The sequence below is a fragment of the Curcuma longa genome, chromosome 20, assembly GCF_044706935.1.
Source record: "Curcuma longa cultivar G26 ecotype Majalengka, Jawa Barat chromosome 20, ITB_CL_G26_1.1, whole genome shotgun sequence".
NCBI classification, from domain to species: domain Eukaryota; kingdom Viridiplantae; phylum Streptophyta; class Magnoliopsida; order Zingiberales; family Zingiberaceae; genus Curcuma; species Curcuma longa.
In genome coordinates this window covers 3,773,006-3,795,464 of record NC_133880.1, presented here as the reverse complement: position 1 = coordinate 3,795,464, position 22,459 = coordinate 3,773,006, and the positions used below count along the sequence as shown (strand labels likewise).

The 22,459-nt window shown below is 37.8% G+C and overlaps 3 protein-coding genes and 1 pseudogene across 4 annotated transcripts; 2 read left to right on the top strand and 2 right to left on the bottom strand.

The window, feature by feature from the left end:
* Positions 1-4,821: 4,821 nt before the first annotated feature.
* LOC141813482 (transcription factor MYB86-like) lies at positions 4,822-6,023 on the top strand. Its single transcript, XM_074701451.1, has 3 exons — positions 4,822-5,062; positions 5,148-5,277; positions 5,366-6,023. Exons 1-3 carry the CDS (start codon positions 4,930-4,932, stop codon positions 5,883-5,885), a joined length of 783 nt encoding a protein of 260 aa, XP_074557552.1. The 5' UTR covers positions 4,822-4,929; the 3' UTR covers positions 5,886-6,023.
* A 1,127-nt stretch (positions 6,024-7,150) lies between these two features.
* On the top strand, positions 7,151-9,203 carry LOC141813593 (suppressor of disruption of TFIIS-like; annotated as a pseudogene).
* A 460-nt stretch (positions 9,204-9,663) lies between these two features.
* On the bottom strand, positions 9,664-13,816 carry LOC141813627 (transmembrane ascorbate ferrireductase 2-like). The gene is made up of 4 exons (XM_074701583.1): positions 13,599-13,816; positions 12,274-12,322; positions 10,286-10,485; positions 9,664-10,181 (listed from the first exon to the last, which is right to left on the bottom strand). The coding sequence occupies exons 1-4, from the start codon at positions 13,740-13,742 to the stop codon at positions 9,882-9,884; spliced, it is 693 nt and encodes a 230-aa protein (XP_074557684.1). The 5' UTR covers positions 13,743-13,816; the 3' UTR covers positions 9,664-9,881.
* A 3,497-nt stretch (positions 13,817-17,313) lies between these two features.
* On the bottom strand, positions 17,314-21,697 carry LOC141812884 (calcium-dependent protein kinase 20-like). 2 transcript variants are annotated; one of them, XM_074700833.1, is made up of 9 exons: positions 21,557-21,697; positions 20,733-21,477; positions 20,003-20,126; positions 19,669-19,812; positions 19,362-19,514; positions 18,703-18,818; positions 18,349-18,516; positions 17,846-18,076; positions 17,314-17,737 (listed from the first exon to the last, which is right to left on the bottom strand). In XM_074700833.1, exons 2-9 carry the CDS (start codon positions 21,234-21,236, stop codon positions 17,582-17,584), a joined length of 1,596 nt encoding a protein of 531 aa, XP_074556934.1. In that variant the 5' UTR covers positions 21,237-21,477; positions 21,557-21,697; the 3' UTR covers positions 17,314-17,581. The 2 variants fall into 2 exon arrangements, with proteins under 2 accessions (XP_074556934.1, XP_074556935.1); XM_074700834.1 differs by having other exon boundaries at positions 20,733-21,697.
* Between the last annotated feature and the right edge of the window lie 762 nt (positions 21,698-22,459).

The window sequence follows — 22,459 nt, the reverse complement described above, 5'->3', positions numbered from 1 at the left end:
TTAGGGAGTTCTTCTTTTCGAGTTAATGAATATGAATTTATAATTGTCATCAAACATCCTCTCAAAATATATTATTAAGTAAATTAAACAGTGGGGGAGGAACTCTATAATAGGGGGTGAAGGAAGGCCTTAAAATGAAAATAAAATTATTAGTCAAACAAACCTTTTTATGCAAAACTACATTAATTGTTTGTTACTTTGCCTTCTTGATTGTCACACACTTGAAATGGATTTGGTGATCATGTAGAATATTATGATAATTCCCTATCTAAGAAAAGTCACAAGTAGCACATACTATACGTGCAAGAAATGACATCACACATATTCGAGTTTGCGTAAATTAAGCTCATCTACGAGTTAATGCTTGCATATGATTAAATCACACCAACTCTTCATACTTGAATACTCTTAAATATAATTAATTTCTCTCATCCACTCAAGAAATTAATTATATTTACTCTGATTCACTTATGAAATAACCATCCATATCCCTATAGAACCAATTGGTTAGCACCTTCTTTCAGTATCTCAAGAGTTTTTCTCCCCCTTTTCTTCTTACCAGTAGACTCGATAATTGAGAGAATCGACCATCACTTTCGGTCGGTTTTCATTTTCAAGTAGTGATCTAATTTTCTCTCAATGTGATTCATGCCTAGACTATATATACTAAAAGATTGATAAACAAGTCATTGGCATACTCACCCATCGACAAGTCATGGGTTATTTTCGTGCATCAAAAGTTCATGAAAAAAATCACATTCCCTTTTCGATATTTTGGAGTAGGCAAAATATCTCAACTACTTAATTTCTTAACGTCATGCTATAACAGATTTCTAAAGGAAAGAGAAAAGCTAACCGACTCTTAAAATAAAATAGATATATTTTTGTTTAACCAACAAAAAATCGACATATATATTTTGGCCCAATACAAATCACTGTCAATAATAATAATAATAATAATTATTATTATTATTTCCTAATGCGATTTGCATATCTTTCATATAGATACGTTAGAAAAATTATTAGCCGAGTTCCAGAAGCCGTGGGGAAGCGCCACGTGTATGGTCCTTCTAGTGCCACGACGGCGTCCACACTGCAGACAACGTAGCCATAATCAGCGAAAAAGATTTCCCCACTTATGGACACGTGTCAACTTATGATACGCTGAGTATCTATCAATCAATCAACGCCGCCAATAAATGCGAATCTTCAGGCCCCACCATCTGATGGTCACCCGCCACCGCCAAACAGTGGGACCAGCATGCGAACCGCACGATTCTTCGGTGCGGTCGTGTGCATGAAACCATTTTTACGTAAGTGTCTTTCTTTATCTCTTTTGTATCTATATACGTTAATTAAATTAGGAGAATTTTATTTTGAATATATAGCTTTTAAGTCTAACTTTTATTTTTAAATTGTGAACCGAGTCGATTTAATTGTCACACTCACTTGTAGCAAGAATATTATTATTGTGAATTTACATTTGGGGGCCGACTAAAAACAAAGAATAATTTAGCTCATGTACATAATGGAGACTTGGAGGTGGGTGGAAAGTTACATCACTCAATTGCTGAAGGTTTCATAATTCTAATCACTCACTTTTCTTCTTCGACGTAAACTTTACGTGCAATATGTGTGGTTTTAATGCATTATTATCTCCATGCATATATGCTTTTCCAAGACTACATATCATTGTTAAAATATTTGGTGTACGCAGTCGATCCCAATGGAAACATATACCTAGCTCGAAGCTCAAGGGACATTGTGACAGTTCAGTTATGTATAGGGAATTAGGACGAGACAAGCTAGGTGGCATGCATGCACTCACATCCTGTCCTAACCTAGCCATCGACTAGTTATTGATGCAAACAAATAAAATATATTAGTATGAAAAAAATAAAAGAAATAAAGAAATAAATCAATAACACTCTAATTTAGTTAAGAAAAATACTGGAGTTAAATTCTCTTCAATTAAAGAGAATAGCACAATCAAAATATTAATTATATTTATAATTAGAACTTAATTATTTTTATATAAAAAAATGATTTTATTATCAAACTTTAAAAAAGAATTATTAGTATCTCATATAATAAAATTTGAAATTAATATAATTCATAGTTTTATTTACATGATAATTTTGTTTAAAGAATTTTTTTTGATAATTAACCCAGATATTCAATCTTCAAATCAATTAATCGGAGAAGGTGGTCTATCCGATCCTACGAAAATTTTTTAAATTTTTCACTTTCCAAAAACCACCAAAACAAATCTGAAAGTGTCACAGTACTGTGCTAACAAACTGAACTCCATAATTCTTTCCACCACTATAGAGTTGTTCGAATCTCAAACCGAATACTTCATTCGTGGATTCCTCAATATAATTTTTTCCCTTCAAACTAAACACCCAAAATATGCTTTAGTTGGTGATTGAACTGTGATACCCTAAATTTCTTCTAAGTAGTATTAATTTAGATATTTAATTTTTATGATCTAATTAATCTTGAAGATAATTTATTAAAAATTTTCATCATCAATCAAAAAATAAATCAGAAAACAAACATGAATTATATATGATAAACTACCTAATATCATAAATAACAGACGAGAATCCCTTATATTTTTCATCGTAGCATCATCATCATAATCCTCGCAGGCTTAAAGAATAATATCTTCATTAGTCCGTCGTGTTGTGTTGTGTTGTGCTGTGTCAGTAATATATACAATTGATGGTCAATCTCTTCCCTCCATTTATGCCCCCTCGTAAGTATAATATGATATTGTATCGGTCACAGATTTAATTTCCATCACATGTGCTTCCCTATCTATCTATCTCCACTGCTAGTAGTCCTTGAAACAAAGGCTAGCCAGCAATAATGTCATTCACAACATTTATAATTATATGTAACGTGCAAGTTGATGATTTTGTTTTTGTTTTTGTTTCTGTTTTATAATTATATGTAACGTGCAAGTTGATGATTCTGACAGTTTGATGCAAGAGAGAAAGGGGCAGGGACCCAAGTTAATTAATCTGCATGCATGCATGCTTCCCTAAGATGAGGACCATGTATATGTGTGAGGGCCAACTATTTTCTATATTTTATGCCAACTTGCTGCTCATCAGAGGGATAGCAATTAGCAATACAACGGTGCATCCACAACCAGGACCAGCTATGAATGAATTTTATTGTACCTAGAGTTTTCTTATGACTCACTCCATCAGTAGGGTTTTTGTAGCTAGAGTGACTCAATCAATGTCTCAATGATGGGATGGGAGAACGTAGAGACTGGCCCAATCATAGAAAGAGCAACCAGTGTAGAAGCCAAATGATAAGATATGCCCTACGATTCAGTGAAAAACATATCTTCAACTTAGAAACAAGGAGAGGTAAAGAAGGAAACACGATTTAAGGGTCATAAGTTGGTGAAGCATACCTTCAATGTGTCGCGGTCCATCGGCCAGAGGTGCTGCCAAAGAAAATAATAACATAAAAGTTTCATAAAAGTCATGAAAGAAATAACTCAATGAGTATAAGATCCCGGTTCACGGGTGTAGACAGGTTTCAACTTGACATTAGCAGCTAAAGAGAGACTGTGAAAGGTACACCATGGAAGACAAAAAAATTAATGAACTGGTCTTCGAACAAGGGTATCATTCTCTTAGTTAACCTTGGCCTAATACAATATTGTCTTTAATAATTTAACAAATTAATACTATATTGTAGGATAACAATTTTATTATGCATCCAGCAATTGCACTATGGAAGCAATACCCATGGTTCATCTCTAGCTCCATTTTCAAAATATTCCTTTCACTTAAGCAAAGAAATGACAAGGACATCAATTATATATTTTTGTCAGCTTATTTCTTTCTTAGATTTTCTTACGAATCAGAATTCTCATGGTTACATTTAGAAAGAACATATATGTCCTAGTCTTTCTGTTCAAAGAGAACTATCATGAGTGATCATGCATTTAAGAGATCTGCCAAAAAAAACCCCAGAAATGTCTCCTTAACCACCTATTTATTTTGGTTTGGCAATATTAATATGATCGTATGTGTTGCCATTGTGTACCTCACCTTTCATTTTAGTAGAGTCCGACTCCATTGTGACTTCCATTATGGCCTACCCTTCTTGGTTCAAAGTCCTTTTCTCTTTCACGAATACCTCAAACTTCTACCTAGACAAATACTAGAAGGTGATATTAGCATTTAATTTTCCAAAAGCGATACGAGTGAACAATATGTACTTAATCAAAAGTGCATTAAGATAACAAGAGAGCTATGGTAAGTGAGCATCGATCTAGCAATTGAGTATACTTATATAGATTCAGATAACAATCAAATTAACTCACCTGAACAAATTAGAGACAAAACTATAAGAAATGTCTAAGGCAAAGGAAATTAGATTAAGGTATCTAAGACTATCTCAAATGTTGTTTCTTTAGTGTTGTCGAACTACTACAAATTAGACAACTGAAATTTTCCTTGAGTATTACAATATGTATAATCAACAGTTGCTTGATTTAGAGTTAAGCCAGATAAATCAAGAAGGCTTCTGGACAAAGGTTCGGGGGGTTTTCACATTCAAGTGTAGATGGATCAACTGTCTGTGCATATGTTACATTGTCATTGGCCCACACAAATGGGATGATTTTTTTCGCGTGTCAATTAGCAAATCATTCAAAAAACTTCAGTGCTATATTATATATATAACTAGCAGGCCCACCATGGCAGCAACCCCAAAGATTGATATGGCTGACCCAACTCTTCCTCTCCTCCCTTCTCCTTAAATTTAAATCAAGGTGTGGAAGGAGAGGAGGAGAGGAAGAGGAGGATAATCTCATTTTGAAGGCATCTAGTTGATTGTGACCTCCTTCACTTCTTCTTAAGCTCAGTTCATGCACTGCTACATTCCTGTGCCTCAGCAATGGGGAGACACCCGTGCTGCCGTGAACAGAAGCTAAGGAGGGGTCTATGGTCTCCCGAGGAAGACGCAAAGCTGATCGAGCACATGACAAAGTATGGGCATGGTTGTTGGAGCTCTGTTCCTAAATTAGCAGGTAAACAGTTGCTCAATTGCATTAATTACCAATGCTGCAAAGGAAAACTTGTGAGCCATTGTTGTGTCTCGGCAACAATTTGCAGGTCTGCAGAGGTGTGGCAAAAGCTGCAGATTGAGGTGGATAAACTACCTGAGGCCTGACCTCAAACGAGGCATGTTCTCGGCCGAGGAAGAGGAGCTCATAGTCGAGCTCCATGCTGTGCTCGGGAACAAGTAGATGCAACTAACAATTAGTTCTCAGTTTAAAATTTTGCCCCCTAGAATTGACCTCACTAATGCTCTTGAGAATTTGGTCCCTCAGGTGGTCACAGATCGCAGCACGCTTGCCCGGTCGGACGGACAACGAGATCAAGAATTACTGGAACTCTTTCCTCAGGAAGAAGCTGAGGCAGAGTGGCATTGACCCAAACACACACAAACCTTTCAACAACTCCAACTCAGCTTCTTCACCAGTGTTGGATAGGCCTTCAAGTGAGAGGGAATTCATGCTGCCTATGGCCAAAGCCGTCTTCCTGGACCAAATACTCCCAGAGGCTTACTTCTTTCCATCAACTCCACATCCAAATATGTGCACTTCGATCGACGATGTTACGCGAATTTGTGATTCCATCAGTAGCAGTAGCATGAGCAGAAGCAACTCCTTTGACAGTGGCATCCTCACTTGGCCAGATATGCTGCTCTACAAGGATGAGAATGAGGAGCCCAGGTGGCCAGAGAACCTTCCAGGGACCTTTTCCCTCTCTGGCTCGGTGCAAGCTCCACTTTGTGACATCAGGACAGATCTCCTCTCTTCTGTGCTGAGTAATTGCACTGGTTCATAAAAAGTTCAGTATTTGCAAGGTCTGGGTGAGAGAATGATTCACTGTTGTAGCAGTTCCTTTGTGCCCTGATTGGTTTTCCTGTGGTGTATAGACATGGTGATAAAGAATATCAAATAAAGATTGTTCACTTTATTTCTAGTTTTGAATTCGCATGCTCCTAGAGATTTCAGCTAGAAATTTAAAATGTTTGGAGTCTTTCAGAGAGGACTGCAGTTAACTCCAAAGGCTAATGAAGTTGGTATGGTGAACATGTGAGGTTACATGTGTTAGTGGTTTGAAGAAGGTTCAATGAGCAAGAAGTACATTTATACAAATCATAATAGTAAAAGAATTACTGAACATGCAAGAATTTTATTTAAGAACTTCCACCTATTCTTAAAATGATTTATCTAACCCGTTCGGCTTGTCCTACTCGTCCTACTCTCTGGCTTGTTGATGAACCGCAACTCACAAGTCCTGAGCAATCCATCCAAGATGTGCACCCTATTCAGTTCATTCAACAACTATCAGCTTGGGTTTGTGAAGTTAGTCCAAATATTAGAATAAAACCATCAGATGGATGAATAACAACATAAATGATTACTTTTTAACAATGTTTTCAGAATCAGATCAGTTCAACTAATTATCCAGAGCTGAATCAACACAAAATTTCTGACTAAATCGACTTTTCCCCAACTTCAATTAAAGAAAACAAAAAAGTGTTTTCGAACTCTGTATAAATTGTTCTCTCCCACAGTGATTATTTGGCTCTTTGTAGGAAAAGCATTACGGATTAAAAAGAAAGTGCACTGCCCAAATATCACACTGGAATCATTGAAAGTGTCATCCCCCATAGGCAATATCTCTACCTTCATAGTTCATCACTCCAACCATCCGACCTCTGATTTTCTTCCCTGGTAACAGCAATTTACATGGAATTTCTTTATTGTCTTTTAATGTTTTTTTTTCTCATTATTGTCCAAGATCTTGATAGTACTTGTTTAGGGTTTTATCTTGCCTAAGGTAGTTCTTGTTATTATATTCTTGGAACTAATAAAAATCTGAGAATGGAGACAGATATGAGAGAAGCTAAGTATGAATGCCTTCTCTTTGGTAAGTTAAAGAATTAACCAATAGGTATACATTCTAACCCTTTTATCTATAAGAACTTGGTTTGAATCCATGATTTTCAGATTTGGATGATACCTTCTATCCCTTAACCTCTGGTCTTAACTTGGCTTGCCACAAGAACATTGAAGATAATGTTCCGATGCATATATCATTCCTTCAGATCTCAAAGTCGGATTGATTTTCTTAACTATAGATTACATGTTGCACCATCTTCAAATAGAGGAAAGCCAAGTTCCGAAAATGTGCCTGGACTTGTACAAAGAATATGGAACTACAATGGATGGTCTTAAGGTACAAAGAAACTTCTAATTGATCAGTTCCTCTCTGTTAATTTATGAATCAAAAGATTTTTTTTCATCTTTTTTTTCTGTAGGTTAATGGTTATGGATTTGAGAATGATGAATTCCATACTAATATTCATGGAAGATTGCCATATGAGACACTGAAACCTGATCCTGTATTGAGAAATCTACTTCTCTCAATGCCATAAAGAAAAATAGTAAGAAAAAAGTTCATAGATAAGCAAATTATCATGTTTTAAGTTTATGGGAATCATGTTCTTATGTGCAATTGATTCCATCTTTTTTTTTTATAGATCTTCATGAATGCAGATAAAGTTCATGTCGCCAAAGTTCCTAGTAGGCTTGGCCTTGAAGATTGCGTAGATGGTGTTATATGCTTTAAGACAATCCAAAACCAGATAAAAAAGTTCCTGGTGAAAACAACACCATCTCAACGGACGATGTGTCAAATAGTGACAATGATGAGAGTGGTTTAAGCAACTCAAATTTAAGAGGAAGAATACTCTGCAAGCCATCATTAGAAGCCATTGAAACCGCTATTAGGATCACGAATGTCAATCGGAAGAGAACAGTATGTTTTAGTTGGAAGATTGTGTTTGATTCAATCTAACTTGACATGTACTAATTTTTCTTGTTAGTTTGGGTACCAAGATCTTCTTTGATGACCGTCCAAGAAAACTGTAATTGTCAGTCCCATAAACCCAACATGAAGGATTCTTGAAGGAAGATTATTGGACAAAAGTCAAAAGGACGTCCCTTTTTTACCGAATCATCAAAGGGGCGCCTTATATTGATTTTTTATCAAAAGAGTGCCCCACCCCTGTAAAATGATACAACTATCCTTTAGTATTATTCTCATTATATCCTGTCTCTCGCCTAAATAAGACGTGTTGTAGTAGCTACGAAACTATAACTGTTATACAGTTGTAGCAGCTATAGTTCCATAGCTACTATAGCATGGGAAAAAAATTTAGGACTAAAATTGTTGGAAGCCTCCCAAAAGGATTTAAACGATGTTTTTAAACCTAAAAACGAGTGATTACAAGTTTCAATTCTTAATTAGTTGTAGATCTTTGAATGAGTTTCAATTTGATATATTATATGTCTTGTGATTCAACCTAAGTTAAAAATTATGCTCTCAAAGTTTAGGATTTAATATTCACGTTGTAGTAGCTATGAAACCTTTGACTCGGGTTGAACCACGCAACGCATAATATATCAAATCAAAACTCATTCAGAGATCTACAACTAATTATTAGGTGAAATCTATAATAGCTCAATTTCATATTCAAAAATATTATTTAAAACATTAATAGACTCCGAACAATTTGTCTTGAAAAAAAAATTCATGCTACAATTGTGTAGCAGTTACGGTTTCATAGCTGCTACAACGTGCTCGATTAGCTCGGGATTTAGACAAGAGATATACGCAAGATAATAATAAGAATAGTGCTAAAGTACAATTATGTCATTTTACAAGGTGGGACACCCTTTTGATAAAAAATTAACATAAGATGCATCTTTGACGATTTGGTAAAATAGAGGCGCCCTTTTGACTTTACCCAAGTTTATTAATCATTCAAAAACTTAAACACAAAGAAAGTTAACAAAAATATATGTATTTGGAGATTCAAGGAGAAAAAGAAGATTATATCTCAATTATATTTCACACTTTCAAGGCATATACTGGACCTTAAATGAGCAGATATAACTTCCCAAATATCAATCTCACTATTTGATTGCCAAATGCATACAGGTTGGGAGCTCAATGTTAGTACCTGGTGCTGATCTTGCACTAGAGAGCATTCATAATATAAGGGAAGCATTACCTGAGATATGGCAGGAGGGAGAAAAGTTAGAACTAGTTCTTGCAGCAACATCTGTAGAAACAATTGTACTTGCTTAAAACATTGATATTACAAATATAGATGAACACTACTGCAGTCAGAGATTGAGAATATCTACTGATAAAATTCATTTAGTACTCAACTAAGCCAAAGTTGATGATGTAACAGTGCATTAAGATTATATAATTGTTAATGGGTGTTATCATATGTCACCTCTTTTGGGCCATTTTTTACCAGTATCTGCGAAAAAAAATAACGAGTAATTTGTGCCTTCTACTCTCCTTCATATAGTTCCAACTATAGCTCATAAATTCCATCACTATGAAGTTGCAATTGGTAATAATACACAAATTTCACGATTGCCGTGAGTAATTGTGACAAATACAATCAGCTGAATATATTTCCACAACAAAATAGTTTCTAGAATTAAAATTCAGAGATTTGTACCAAACATGATTTTGAGAACATTCTATTAATCTCTGCATCATCAGAATCCACAAATCAAACATCACTTAGATAAAAAAAAGTCATAGTTCAAATGTTCTATCAGAAAATGAAACTACATAGTCTCCAGACAGATAACAATCAAACAACCAGATTAGAAACAACAGAAAAAAAAAAGTGAAGATAATTCAGATTTCTAAATTTGCACAGATCAAGCTCATGGTAATGATGCACAAGTACAATTCTGGAAGGAATCATCATGGACTATCCAGAATAAAATGAGTAATTTGAAGTCAGAGCTTCCTCTGTGGATCAGTTGTCGGAGGTTGTGGTGTAATAATCACGAGAATAACAAGACCACCAAGAAGCACAAGGAAAATGCCTAAGAAGTTGATTAAAAAAGCTTCGTTTGAGTAGCGTGATATCGTCTTGTTAGTCTGAAGAAAAGTAGCCTTTTCGAGGAGGCCCGTCGTTGCTGTAACTACAGCAAGTGCATAGATGAATGCCCCAAAAAACACATGCCACGGAAGCAACGTAACTCTGCTATTTCTTGAGCCACCGGGATACCAAAATGTGGCAAAGCCTACAGCCCACTGTACAAGAGCAAAGTTAAAATCACTTGATGGAGCAGCAAAGGAATCCTTTATATGACAACATCCATTAGTAGTGGTCGGAAATGCTGGATCATCAAGTTTACCTGAACGGAAAATAGCAGAAGACATGCAATGCCCAGCCATGAGTGCAGGCTGTAGAAGTTATCAATGCCCTTGTCATTGTGAAACTTCAGAGCAGCCCATGCGCCAATTAACCCCAGGCATAAACCAAGAAATTGAATAGAAAGATGTACTGTTTTTTTGAAGCTTTTAGTTCCTGGCATTGTCTTGAATGCTAGTATAGCTGCCATTTCAACAGAAGTCACTCAGTACTGCAATAAAATAGAAATGCGACAATTCAAATATTCACTAATCGCCAATGAAAATTTTAATGAAGATTTGCAAATGATAACATTAGTTGGATCATTTGAGAATAAATTGAAGTATACTGGCGGAATTCAATGTGTTGCAAGAAAATATTGAAAGGAAAACAAAATAATGACCATCAGCGATTCGTGTCACAGAGATTCAAATAATATGCTCAATCCATTTTAGTTTTCATCAGTAATTTGGCCAACCATTCAGAGGAGGAATAACATACATTATTCACCATTCACCATATCCGTTGATATATTGACCCTCTCAGATATGCTAGGAAAATTAAAGGGGATAATGGCACTATTCTCTGAGTACAGCTATCCAGAAAAATGGACATCTAGGATGAAGAATTTGATTGTTTTCCGGTATCTAAAACAAACTAGATAGGGAGATTCAAACTATAAAAGGAAAAATATTAACTAAAAGGTGAAGATTTAAAGCATCTTAGAATTCAACCAGTAAATGTCAAACAACCAACATGAAATAGCAAGCTATTTTGTCATGACCCAGGTGGGTCGCCACAACCATAGACATTGCATGGCACCCAGGACTAGTTCACAACAATTTATCCTTGAACCTACTTGCCCAACAATACTTTCCAAATAGAACATGTAAAAAAATTTAAAAGATTATTTTAAAAAATTTTGCAAAGAGAAATCCTTAGAAGAATCCAACTTGCATTATAAAAATAAAGACTTGCATTTTTTTATGACAAATAAACGATAATAGTAATGATAACTATCAATGGCCAAATCTTCACCCACCCAAACCTAAATTAGATTCCACTTAACAGTCTTGCAGTAAAGTCTACAAGGAAAAGTTATGATGAATAAGAATAAGTTAACAAAGACAAAAATAAATATGGTACAATGAACAACAAAATGAATAACTACTAAATAAAGGCAGTCTAGTGCACGAAACTCCCACGAATGTAGGATTTTGGGCAAGAGTTGAACCACATTGGGTTTATTATACACAATCTTACTCTGCATTGCAAAAGGTTATTTTCGCGACTCAAACTCGTGACCACTAGGTTACGCAATGACAACTTTACCATTGCACCAAGGCTCCCCTTTAAAATGAATGACTACTAATTGCAAAAAATAGAAAATGCATCGTCACTAGTTTCAAGCAACATGATTAATGCAAACTACATATTACCAATAGATGAAGATGTTTGGACACATACAATGGGCATAGGTCTTGTACTCCCCTTTCTATGGTAAAGAGTGGTGCTCATGTGCACTTCAACACGACTACAGAAGGTAGCCCGAATATGATGCGCCTAGCACATCGCTCTCGTTGGCAAACAAAGTGTAGACGAGGTGAAAAGAAATTGACATATACTGTTAATGGTTCATAATCATCCTAATGGGATAAAGACCACATCCACAAATAATTTTGCAACCACTATATATCCTGCAAGAAATACCATTGGGTTGTATCTATCAGTATTCCTAATGAAGTGAAGCAAAATTTCCATGAGATAGTTTACATAATACACCACTAAATCCACTTATTGATGTGCATACATCACTAGCAGTATTCGTGACAGAATTGTCTTTCTATGCCACTTAATTTGTACCATGATTGAACATGCTCAACTCAACAAATGCCCTTATGCTCGAAGAAAAAATAACAACTTCCAATAAAATACATGAATGCTAGATACAAGTTGATATTTTGAATTACCAGTCAACCAGAAAGGTGGTACCTTCGCTATTTAGATGTATGAAGCCAATCACCATCAACACAGGATGGACCTAAATGAAAATTGTATCAGATTGTCTACTTGGTAATAGTGTAGATGCAGTTTGTAATAGTCAGATGAAGTTTTAGATTGTCTATGCTACATTCAGAGCAGATGCAGTTTGCAGCAGTTGTCTCTCACTTGCATGGCTTACTAATGTTAGATTGTTGATAAGAAATGCATAGACAAAAATTATGTAAAAGTAAAACCACATGTCATGTCAACCAAAGTCACTTAAGCAGATTCTCTTTTCTTGTTAGTATCGACTAAGGAAAGGAGGAAAACAAAACACAGTATCCTCACAAAAGTCATTTTGTTGAAATTGTTACCGTGGATGTGACTCATTCATAAATATGACCAATACCCTTTTATAAATTATCCAATAAATAGATGAAGGGTTGACAAGGGTTCTAAACTTCAATATACTTTCATAGGGAAGTACCTACTACTTTGTACAGCACAATTTGACAACAAGCTCAAAGACATACAATTTTGGGTGGTCATCTGTCATCTGATCGGTAATAATCCTGAGCTGTAGGATTTGACAATTCCCTAAATCGGTATGATGTTGATACATGAAACTCAGATCCAAACCTTTTATTAGCCCAACCATACAAAATAAGATCCATTACCACAACATCTTCATGCATTGTTTGTCCCAATTATTTGGGATTATTTGCATGAATATTATCCTTCCGTTGAGCTATATGCAATAAGATCCACTACCACAACATCATGTAGCACAAAATATAAATGGCATATCATCTCTCCTTTGAGCTCAATGCAATAAAATTCACTACAACATGAGATGCAAAAAGTAAATGGTTTATGATCCCTCCTCAGTGTTCCATGCGACAACATCCACTACAGCATGTGGTAAACCATAAATGGTTTAGAAAATTACACAGATTCCAATCTTGAGGTTACATTAATTGTAACACCCCAATTTAGTCCCACACGGTGAGCTGTGGGTTAAAAGAATACATCATCTATAATAAGATACTAATGAAAAATAATATTCTACTATGGTTTAAATGGGCACTTCATCATAGCGTTGTAGTATTGTGAAACAACTGGAGAGAAGGCTACGTCATCTTATGTGAAGATCATAACTTAACATCAACTGTCAACAAGCCTAGTACCAAAAACTATTTTAATACCAAGTAGAAAGCATTAGTCCAGACTGAGGGCATGCATCACCCGCAATTGCTCTAAAATGTGATCTATATTGTAAACGATGAAGTTCGAACAAGTGATGTCGTTGGAACGGGAAAGAGGAGCAAGGTTACATTGAAAATAAGGTCTTTGTTATCGGAGATGAGAGCCAATCCTCCCCGGAAGTGGACGGCCCAGACGAGGACGAGGACGGTGGCAGCGGCGGAGGCGCCCCGAATGAGGGGGATGACGGAGAATCGCACCGCCGGAGCGACCATCTTTCCGCTTCTTCCTCCGATCTGATTCCGAACTGTAGAAGAAAGAGGAAGAAGTATCGATTCGATTTGTCCTCAAAAGGTCAGCGAAAGAGCATTCGAAAGAGAACCGGGTTTGAGTCGATACTTTGGGAAGAGGCAAACTTTGGGAAGAGAAATGTCATTTGGTCGGACCAGACGGGCCAGACGGTTTAACTGGGCCAACTGGGCCAAGCCCAAAAAAAGAAAATGGATTGCTAAAAACACAATAAAAGGTAATTTAACGAGTTCTAAGTGTCTAAAAACTCTATGAGTATATAAATCCTCTAATGGTCTCTAGTACAAGTTGAGTTGGTTATTACGAGATAGATTTGTTGAAGTGGGCAAAGGTCAAATTTCAATGAAGCAAAGACAATGCCCTCTCTCGTTGTCGTCAACTATATCTTTTCGATTTACCTCCTTACAGATAGTCATGGGATCGACCGCGTGAAACCATTAGATAGTAGATTCCACATTTTATGCTGAGGTGATGGCTCTAGTCGATCAAAAAAAATAAAAAAAAAACTTTGTGACATTCAAAAATAAACATTAGACTCCAATGATAACTTTTATAGTTGGTCTAGAGAACTCCCACTCAATTGTTGAACCTTTGCTTAGATAATAATCACATCATTCCAATTACTACACCTAAGACAAAAACTTAAAATTACATCAAAATGACAATCAATACACAAGGGACGTGTCTGTCTTCCTTCAAACTTAATAATATGTTACAAGTCTTGTAGGAGATTATCGGGAAGAAAATAATTCGGACTTATCTATTGACTCAATGACTTAAATTGATAATCTTAAGTGGTCAAACAAGGAATGATGAATTATTTGAGAAGACTGAACTATCTTTATTGGTTGAGTTGTTGAGTCTGCTGAGTTACAGAGTTACTAAGTTAGCTGAGCTGTTGAGTCGCTAACGTGTCATTCAAGTTGCAGAGTTGGCCAAGTTGTTGAGTCAGCCGAGTTGCCAAGGTGGTCGAATCTGAATGGGTCACGCAATTGCTGAGTGGATGTTGAGTGCTCCGAGTTGTGAAATACATTTGTCCTCCTCTAGTTGTCGACTAATGAGTAGGTTGAATTGAATTTGCCCGACTATCAATTGACGAGTTGAGAAATTGAATATGCTCGACTGTCGAGTCGATCGAATAAGTTGCTGAGGCATTCATGACATAATTTCCTTAAAATAGATTCATCATCATCTGGCTGTGCTTTGAGATTACAATGGATGCCTTGATACGGCGGATCTATATTGGCCTGACATGGCGAAGTGGGTCAATGATCGATCCAACCTGACAAGTCAATAGGTCAATGGTCAAACCATATTTGACCGACCCTACAGTAAGTTCGCTCGGTCCGACCCCAGAAAGCTCTCAGCCACTCGGCTCTACGTCTCGGGTGTCTCGGCCATTTGACCGCTTAACTCACTCATCTCGACTACTCAGCAACTGGCTCGGCCACTCGGTCGCCTGACTCACTCGGCTCGGCTACTCAACAACTGACTCAGCCATTCGGCCGCCTGACTCACTCGTCTCAGTTACTCAACAACTGACTCGCCCACTCGGCGCCTGATTCACTCATCTCAGTTACTCAGTCATGCATGCAACCGACTCGCCCACTCCGTCTCAACTAGCTCAGACGCTACTCTTGACCAGCTCGGCTGCTCAGTCCTGCTCTCGGCCACCCAATCTTGCTCTTGGCCTCAGCTAGCCCGGCCGCCTAGTCTTGCTATCGGCATCGACCAGCTTGGCTACCCAGTCTTGTTCCCGGTCTCGATCGGCTCTGCCTCAAAGAGCCATATCTCGCCCTCGGCTAGCCCGGCCGCCCAGTCTTGCTCTCGCCCTCGGCCAGCTCGGCTACCTAGTCTTGTTCCCGGTCTCGATCGGCTCTACCTCAACAAGCCATATCACTCTACACCACTCCGACGCAACCCCCCTCTGGTACCTCCCTACTAAAAGACAGTCTAGCAGCAAGGCAACCAAGCGTACGGACTCTGCCACAGGATAGAAGTGGTTACTAGGCTTGGTCCCCTAAGCCCTACCGGGTTTCTACTCTTGGCTAAAAGATAAAAAGAAGCCGCATGACCAGGTTATAGGGTGGTTGATAGGTTCGTAGACCTTACCCCTTAGATGTTGCTCTGTCTTCCCACTTGTCAGTAATGCGCAGAACTTGTCTCTTCATATACCGCATAGCCTGCTCCCACGTCGGCAAGACTACCTTTTTCAGTGAGTATATAGACTCCTCTACAAGTATGAAAACTCTCTCGAATCTCAGATACTTGAAGCACTATCTTCTTCTCAATTGCCTTACTTCTCTTGCTGACTTGTGCGTCGGAGTGGCTCCATCGGAAATCTCCGGCGCCCTGTTAATCCGCTCGTTCAGTTCTTTTCTTCATCAGGTTCTTCTTACCGACGAGATCTACGTGGATTGAGGTGACATTTCCTTAATTGGTGGCTTGACCGTCTGAGGCATTCAGCCGAAACATGCCTGTTTCTCGAGATACAATAGCAAAACTGCGATCACCACCAAGCACGATTCGATCGCCCGAATGCTATCACGAGTAGATCTCTGTCAAGTAGAGTACACGACAGAGAGTAAATAGGAGAATGAAGTGGATTTTCTTATTCTTTTGCTCTCGATTAATGGTCATTTATCGTCTTTACTTATCGAAATTAAAACATTAGCCGTCAACCACTAATGAAAGCAGTAGTCAATGGTCGATTAATAATCATTTAGCCATCGATCACTAATGATCAACCATTTCACTCAATCGGTTATGGATTCATCATTAATCATTAATTAATGCATCCGTTACATACTTAAATAGTCCTCAAAATAAATACGACTGACAATACTTATAAAATAATATAAATCAACAATAAAATCTTAAAATTTCTAATGTGGAACTAAAATCTCATTCATAATAAAGTCTTCATCTTCCTTTCCATCTCTTTTGCATTCACATTTCTAACCTAATCATCCCGAGTCCAAAGTTCAAAATGACCATCCTTAATCTAAAGCTTCACGCAACTCGTCACTTCATCTAGATGTTCGAAAGTTACTATTTTTTTCGAAAGACCTTCGGAATCTTCAGACCATCACAATGGCAATACAAGTCAACTCTCTTACGAGTACTCCTAAAAATTTATTCAAAATATATCTTTTAGAGTTTCAGAAACATCGAGGCACACACAAATGTGGATTGATATCTACCGAACTTCATCCGTGTCCATCAGAAAATGAAATGAAAATGCCCCCTCTCAAAGCTTCAACATTCAACAACCACACAAGCACGACAACCCACCTCCACGTTGACTTTCAAACACGGCACGCAAGTCAACAATGAACGACAATATCATAAAGGAGAACCGTCCCAATCTCAAACATGATGACTAGCCAAACCTTGTTCTTTACTTTTCTCAGCCATTGACTAATGCAGCACCACAGCTGCGTAGGAGAACGGCAATCAAAATGAATGGAAAAGGAAAGACAAATAGAGAAAGAGAGAGACGCATGAAACTATCAGCCATTAGATTGGAAACAGCTCTGAAGTCAGAAAGCAATCAACTTGCTTGCTTAATAAATTTAAAGATACAGCACACAGATTGGAAACTTTGTTTCAGTCACACAGGCAATGGAGAGAATACCATTATGTACACAGTGAATACCTTACCTCTATGTTCTTCGTAAATTTGACATTGGTGTCGTCGGCGGGCAAAGAGAAGTACAGCTCGAAAGAATATTTCAAAGCCACAAGAAAATGGAAGGATTAACAATTTTGAAATATGTAGTTTTGTGCTGGTTCTTGTTCAGTTTTATCTGGCCCCGCTTACCAGCTGCAGAGATCCATCCTTCATCAAGCTGGAGCTGAGGTTACTGAACCGCTCCCTCGAGTATTGCCTCGATGCTTTCCTCCAATCCGTGCCGGCTTTCATCATTGCTGCGAATTCCTCGTAACTTATTCTTCCATCCTGCGATGAAAGAGGTCCATTGTTGGCTGACATTGTTCTAATTGCCAATGCGGCAAACTTTCTAAACAAAGTAATGAAATTGTGCAAGTGAAGATTATGATATCTGACCTTGTCTGTGTCTACATCGTGAATGATAGCGTTGATAACTTCTTCGCGGTTTGGACCCAAGTCGTCAGCCAAGGAATCGCTGAGTTCTTCAATTTCTATGTATCCACTCTTGTTCTGATCAAAGTGTGAAAATGCTTTGTGCAGGTGTTCATCGTTGCCAATCTTGCGCAAGTGGATCGATAAAGCAGCAAATTCTCCGTAGTTTAGGGTGCCACTTCCATCGACATCAGCCTGTACAATATCAGTTGCAAACGTCCTATAAATTATCTTACAACTAAAAGAATAGGAGAGGTGGTAAAGCATGGCATGCATATTTCCAAAGAAGATGATTATGCTCTTTGTGCCCTACAAGTTTCTTAGATTGTTCCAATTATCGGTACAGAAAAAATAGCTGCACTAATATAACAGCAAGCGACATGATTTTGCATTCGCGTAAACAGGGTGGTTAAGGATTTCACAATAGCACAAATAACGATAACAAGCTCAATTAAGTAAGTACTTACTGCTTCCATTAATATCTGTGCGTCTGAATCGGAAATTTGGTGACCAAGCTTATGCAAACCAAGTTTCAACTCCTCAAAGGTTATTTTTCCATTTTGATTGATGTCCATTTTGTCAAACATTTCCTTTATGTCTGCAACTTCCTCAACAGAGAGATATTCAGCCACAATCTGTAAGAAAGAGCCAACTGTGTCAGCGGTTGAATTATTCTCGTATGTGGACGACTGTACATATCATAGACATAACTCACAAATCGACAAAACTCTCATTCTTGCAGATAACCAAAATCAATAGTTAAATGTCCTTAACAGTGTTGCACTATGCTCAATGAAAACATGGATGCTTCTATCTCTTACCCGTAGAGCTTTCTTTTTAAGCTTGTTCATCCCCGAGAACTGTTGCAGTCTTGCTCGTACAGTTTCACCTAGATTAACATTAGGAGCTCTACTTGCATTCTGCAGCCATGTATGATCTGCAACATCAGATATACAATTTGATAGTTCATAGATTAAGTACATTCTATAGAACTAAATTCTGAACAAACCGAAGAAATCAGGATAAGATTTATACAGTCAACCCCAAGGCAAGTTCCAACCCTAAGACCTTAATAACAATTTCCAAGGTCTATATGACTTGACAACTTGCACCTTTAGATACGATAGCATGAGGATTAAGGAATATGTATTATACAAGAATAAACTTCTCTTGCTCTTACAAAGCATGCATGATTTGCAAAGAAACCAGCGAAGCTAGTATTAAATAATGCACAAATAATCTCTTTTTGAATAATGAATAACATTGCCATCTCGACTTATATGAGATACTAGCATGGCTCATTACTAACCATCCACTTGAACATGATAAATCGGAAGTTTCACATAAGAAAAACATGGTGTTAGAAATATATAAACATCCAGACATTAATAGAAATGTAGCTAGTCATGATAACAGATCAAAGATACAAGTTTTACAAGTGCCAAGAACTGAAAAAAGGTATCAAGGAACCAAGAGTTACCAAGAACTTGCTGAGCAGTCAACCTCTTCTTAGGATCTGGCTCAAGCATACGCCTCACAAGGTCTTTAGCGCTATCAGATACCTTTGGCCATGGCTCTCTTTTAAAATCAACGTTAGAACGAAGAATTGCTTGGGCAACACCTTGTTCAGTTTCTGCATTCAAACAAGGAATTACACAACTGGTTCTTAGAAGCATGCCAGATGCAAACATCTTGGTTTTGGATGGACTTGCAAGAAATTAAAATTAATTGTGTGATATACAGTTGGAACTCTAAAATGGTTTTATCATCCTATGAATACAAAATACCTGCCCAAAATGGAGGCACGCCACAAAGCAGGATGTATAGGATAACACCTGCACTCCAGACATCAACTTCAGGTCCATAATTCCGCTTTAGAACCTCTGGCGCCATGTAATATGGACTGCCAACAATTTCGTTAAAGCGCTCACCTGGGGTCGAAAGGAAGACTATTACAATTCAGAAACTAGCTAGCTTGTATATTAAGACCACCTTTTCCATGAGTAATTGTAAGTAGAAAGTGGGCATCAACTAAAGTAAGAATCACATGAATCTTTACTTTTAACAACTTAGATAACACGCAAGACCAACTGAAAAAGAAACATCCTGCAATCGAATTACCAGGTCTGAAAAATACAGACAGCCCGAAGTCAATCGTCTTCAATGGGGCATTTTCCCTTTTGTTCCCGAACAAGAAGTTCTCAGGTTTAAGATCCCGGTGCATAACTCCATTCTTGTGGCACTCCTGGAAAGATATGATGCAAACAAAATGAGTCAGCGTACTTCATAATCACATGAAATGCAGCAACCAGCATTGTTCACTCAATGTTAGTTAACACAACAAACTACACCGGAGTAGGAACGTAACCCCAATCCAGGAGTAACAATAAAACTATCCCAATATCAAGAACATGGAGACATGGAGGTGAACAAAAAGGAAACTATTAATTGAAGTATCACAACTGTTGCCACATCTAAATTTGCACATATATGAAAAGATGATACAACTCAGCAAGTAATGCAATAAACATACACAAGCTATGTTCAGCCAGAAGATTCAAAACTACACTACTATGTTTGTCAATGAGGAAAAACTGTTGTAAAAGGCTAGAACTATGCTTTTATTGAGCTGGGATAGTTAACAAAATTGATTTGAAAATGTATTGTTTATCTAAAACTACAACATGAAAAGTTTTCTTCCACCAGCCCGCAGAGTTGGGGAATCATATAATAGGTAAAAAAAAACAACAGTTCCTTCAAAGATTCAGATGCCAAGCAAAAGACAACCTGATCTTAAAGTGAGAATCTTGAGTGTGTATTTTATGCAATACCATGAATGCATAGAACTAACCTGAATGACTTCGATGATGGTCCGCATGATTCCGGCGGCCGCGCGTTCAGTGTAATGCCCCCTGGCGACGATCCGATCAAAGAGCTCACCTCCCTCGCAGAGCTCCATGACGAGGTGGACAGCGGCGTCGTCCTCGTAGGTGTCCTTGAGGCTGACCACGTGGGGGTGGGCCGGCAAGTGCCTCATGATCTCCACCTCCCTCCGCACGTCCTCGATGTCCACCGCGGTGCGCAGCTTCTTCTTGGAGATGGACTTGCAGGCGAAGCGCTCGCCCGTGGCCGTATCGGTGCAGAGGTAGGTGACGCCGAACTCGCCGCGGCCGAGCTCCTGCCCGAGCTTGTACCGGCTGCCGATATTGCGGCCGGTGGGGTTCTTGAGGACGACGAGGGTAGGAGTTGGCCCGCGGTTGTATTCGATCGAGAACGGATTCGGCCTCTTCTCCTTCTTCTTTCTCCTTGCCCCCTTCTTCTCCGGATCCGCGGGAGCGCCGCAGCAATTTCCCATCGCGATTCCGCAGCCTAAAGATCCGAATTCCTTGAGGCTTTTCCTTCAAGGACGAAGCCCAAAAATTGGCCTTTTCCGAGAACAAATCAACGGATTCAACAAAGGCAAAAGCAAGATACGATCTTTGGGTCGAATCTCAACAAAATAAGCCAGGCGATGAAGAGGAAGTCACTTTATAGAACTCGGGACGAATTTGTCGCCATCGCCGGGACCCAAAAAAGCACGCAGAACGCGGGAATCACTGCAACAAACAGTAAAAATGAAGGATTGCAACACTCGAAAGTTTTCGGAAGATGCGAACTCGGAGAAAGCTTGCGAACATTTGGGGAGGAATTAAGAACGAGCTGTGAAGGTTGGGCAGGTGCGAGATGGAGGAAGGACCACCAAGACCAGTTCTAACAACTGTTCCTCCTTTGACCTCTTCTCTCTCTTCTGGCTCCTCATCCTCTGGCAATGTGATTGCGAGGAGAGAAGAAAGCAATAATAAAAATGCAATCTTTTCCACGCCTTTATCTCAGCTCATCCGCTTTAATCTCAAAGATTTTTTTTAATCAATCGATATCAAATAAATCCAATTTTGTTTCTCTACGAAAAAAAAACTTTGACGAATTCTAAAAATTGCTATTTTGAATAAAATGCCGTTTCTAGAAGATTGTACTTTGACTAATGGCTATTTGTCATTCATTGACCTCATTTTCGTATACAGTTGACTTGGAATAAAAAAAAGTAGATGCTTTATTCTTGAAGAAATTGGAAACTTTCTTTATGAATGCTTTGTTTTGAAACTTTCAAAGGTATTTTTGGTGAACTCTACAAAGACATTTAAAAATAAATAAATAAATTGAAAGGGTAAAACAACACTTTTCTTAGCTTGAGTACTTTTTTTGGTAAAAAAAAAGAAAAATCAAGGGGGCAATAATATGGATGTTGCCCGTGAATGCTAAGTTAAATAACCATATGAACTCATATGAGTAATCCGTTAATAATCGAAATCAAATAAATTGAACTTCTTTTCTAATAAATCTAAGTTGTGAATATGAATTTTTTTCAAATATCGATTCAGCAATATCAATCAACCAGTCGAATGATATTGATTCGATTTAATCAGTTTAGTATATTTTTAAAATTTTAAAATTTATATATAATCAATAAATTAAAATAATCAAGATTTTAAAAAAAATAAATAAATTTTTAAATAAATTAAATTGAACTTTCAAATTAGA

Coding starts and splice junctions, on each gene's coding strand:
- LOC141813627 (XM_074701583.1), bottom strand. CDS start 13,742: ATGGTCGCTCCGGCGGTGCGATTCTCCGTCATCCCCCTCATTCGGGGC. Junction 12,323..13,598: donor ACAAAGACCTTATTTTCAAT/GTAACCTTGCTC, acceptor ATTTTCATTTAG/GTCCATCCTGTGTTGATGGT. Junction 10,182..10,285: donor TTCTGCTATTTTCCGTTCAG/GTAAACTTGATG, acceptor GCTCTTGTACAG/TGGGCTGTAGGCTTTGCCAC.
- LOC141812884 (XM_074700834.1), bottom strand. CDS start 21,236: ATGGGAAATTGCTGCGGCGCTCCCGCGGATCCGGAGAAGAAGGGGGCA. Junction 20,127..20,732: donor CCATCATCGAAGTCATTCAG/GTTAGTTCTATG, acceptor ATATCTTTCCAG/GAGTGCCACAAGAATGGAGT. Junction 18,077..18,348: donor CACAGATATTAATGGAAGCA/GTAAGTACTTAC, acceptor GATATTGTACAG/GCTGATGTCGATGGAAGTGG.
- LOC141813482 (XM_074701451.1), top strand. CDS start 4,930: ATGGGGAGACACCCGTGCTGCCGTGAACAGAAGCTAAGGAGGGGTCTA. Junction 5,063..5,147: donor CTCTGTTCCTAAATTAGCAG/GTAAACAGTTGC, acceptor AACAATTTGCAG/GTCTGCAGAGGTGTGGCAAA. Junction 5,278..5,365: donor CATGCTGTGCTCGGGAACAA/GTAGATGCAACT, acceptor TTGGTCCCTCAG/GTGGTCACAGATCGCAGCAC.